The following is a 2,268-nucleotide window of genomic DNA, read 5'->3' on the forward strand; positions in this document are numbered from 1 at the left end:
CGGCTTAAGGACTGACTGCTACATCAACGCTTAGATTACAAAGGTTTATTTAGAAAATAGTTTGGTTGTTTTGGCTGTCGTTTTTGGCAAACATTTAAATACTTTCAGTAACCAAAGATTGTCAGTGCCCTCTTTTTTCCCCCAAGACAGCCGCCCCCACGAGGTCCTGGGGAAGTCAGCCCTTGCTCAGAGGTGGTGTGTGCTGGGGGGGGGGGGGGGGGGGGGGGGAAGGGGGGACTCCTTTCTCGCCCGTTCGGGAGGTTGCATTTACTTCTGCTAAGACCCTGACCTCAAAGCCACACCTCGCAGGGCCCCCAGAGCCAGATCCAGGCCCGGAGCCCCAGAAGCAGCCCTTTGCTGAGACGGGAAGGCAGAGGGGTCGCCCCTCTCTCCTCCCCTCTCCCCAGGGACCCTGCGTCTCTCAGCCCATGCTCCCGGCCCGCCGGCACCCTCCCCTGGGCTCTGGAGGCCAATCCATCCCCGGGGTCTCTGGGGAAGCTGCCCCCTCTGCTTTCCCCTGCGGGGCCACGCCTTCCCAGGCCTCCGCCCGGAGCTGTCCAGGGTCTCCCGGCAGGGCGGGGCGAGCAGCTCACTGCCTGAAGCCCCTTCGCCTCCGTCGGAAGAGGATGTGCTTGAATGAACGCCGGAAGTCCTGGTTAAAGACGGTGTAGATGACCGGGTTGAGCGAGCTGTTGCAGTAGCCGATCCAGAAAAAGAACTTGAAGAGCGGGTCGGGCACCTGGCAGGCCTCGCGGCAGATGCCGTACAGGCTGTAGCTGAAGAAGAAGGGGAACCAGCAGAGCACGAACACGCCCATGACCACCGCCAGCACGAAGGTGAAGCGCTTCTCGCGCGCCTGGGCCACCTTGCGGCGGCACACGCTGCTGCGCGCCCGGCGCCGGCGCGACAGAAAGAACTCGACGGAGCGCGAGCTGGCGCGCGACAGGCGCCCGCCGGGCCCCGGGGACCTCGCGGCAGCCAGCGTGCCCGAATCGGTCGCCCCTGGCCCCGGCGCCGGCCCCTCGGCGCCGCCCGTGCCGCCCGCGCCCCCCTCGCCGCCCGCGCGCCGCCGCCCGCCCCGCCGCAGGGCACCCCGGCGCCGCCGCCGCTCGGCCGCCGCGCTGCTCTCCTCCGGATCCACGTCGGCGCCCGGGCGGCGCGGGGGCGCGCAGTGCCCGTTCTCGCCCGCTCCCGCTGCCGCACCCAGCCCGTTCTCCGTGGTCGGGGACGCGCCGTCGGGGCCCGCGGGCGCGCGCTTCTCGCTGAGCGTGCGCGTGCGCAGCTTAGCCACGCGGTAGATGCGCGCGTAGACCAGGCCCATGATGAGGCAGGGCGCGAAGAAGGAGCCGATGCAGGAGGACAGGATGTACCACGTCTCGTCGTTGAGGCCGCACTGCGGGTAGGCGGCACTGTCGGGCTGGCGGTAGAGCGAGACGAGCGGGGGGAAGGAGATGACAGCCGAGATGAGCCACACGGCCACGATGGTCGCCTTGACGCGGCGCGGCGTGCGCTTCAGGTTGTACTCGACGGCCTGCGTCACCGACCAGTAGCGGTCCAGGCTGATGGCGCACAGGTGCACGATGGACGAGGTGCAGAAGAGCACGTCGAGCGCCAGGTACACGCCGCACCACACCTGCCCGAAGTACCAGTAGGCCATGAGCTCGTTGGCCAGCGAGAAGGGCATGACCAGCGTGGCCACCAGGATGTCGGCCGAGGCCAGCGACACCAGGAAGAGGTTCTGCGGCGCCCGCAGCGCCCGGCTGGTCAGCACGGCGATCACCACCAGCACGTTGCCCACCACGGTGAAGACGATGAGGAAGCCCACCACGGCCGCCAGCCCCGCCACGGCGCCCGCCGAGTACTGGCCGGGGGGCGGCCCCCAGGCGGCCCCCGGCGCGGCGCCCGAGGCGTTGGCGGCCCCGCCGCTGCCCCCCTCGCCGGCGCCGCTCGCGTTGGGGCCCGCCGCCGCCGTCGCCGCCGCCGCCAGCGCCGCCGCCAGCGCCGGGGACGCCATGGTCCTCCCGCGAGCTACTACGCGGTCCCGCCTGGAGCCGGGGCGCAGCCGCGGCAGCTCGGGCGCCCCCCAACCCCGGTCGGCGCCCGCATCGCCGCCTGCTCCTGGGGCGCGCCCGCCGGGGACCGCGGCGCCCCGCAGCCGGCCCTCGGCCGTGGTGGCTCGGCGGGCGAGCGGCGCGCCGGAGAGCGTGGCTGCCGGGCTCCCCGCAGCTGCCGCGCGCGTAAGTGCAGAGCAAGAGGCTCCCGGAGCGA

The 2,268-nt window shown here is 71.3% G+C and overlaps 1 protein-coding gene across 1 annotated transcript; it reads right to left on the minus strand.

Annotated features, from left to right (window-relative positions):
- Window positions 1-243: 243 nt before the first annotated feature.
- ADRA2C (adrenoceptor alpha 2C) lies at window positions 244-2,014 on the minus strand. The gene has a single exon (XM_042934073.1). It carries the CDS (start codon window positions 2,012-2,014, stop codon window positions 590-592), a length of 1,425 nt encoding a protein of 474 aa, XP_042790007.1. The 3' UTR covers window positions 244-589.
- Window positions 2,015-2,268: the final 254 nt, after the last annotated feature.

Source organism: Panthera leo, chromosome B1 (genome assembly GCF_018350215.1).
Source record: "Panthera leo isolate Ple1 chromosome B1, P.leo_Ple1_pat1.1, whole genome shotgun sequence".
Lineage (NCBI taxonomy): Eukaryota > Metazoa > Chordata > Mammalia > Carnivora > Felidae > Panthera > Panthera leo.

What these genes read in the sequence shown, in the direction of transcription:
- ADRA2C (XM_042934073.1), bottom strand. Translation starts at nt 2,014, where the DNA reads ATGGCGTCCCCGGCGCTGGCGGCGGCGCTGGCGGCGGCGGCGACGGCG.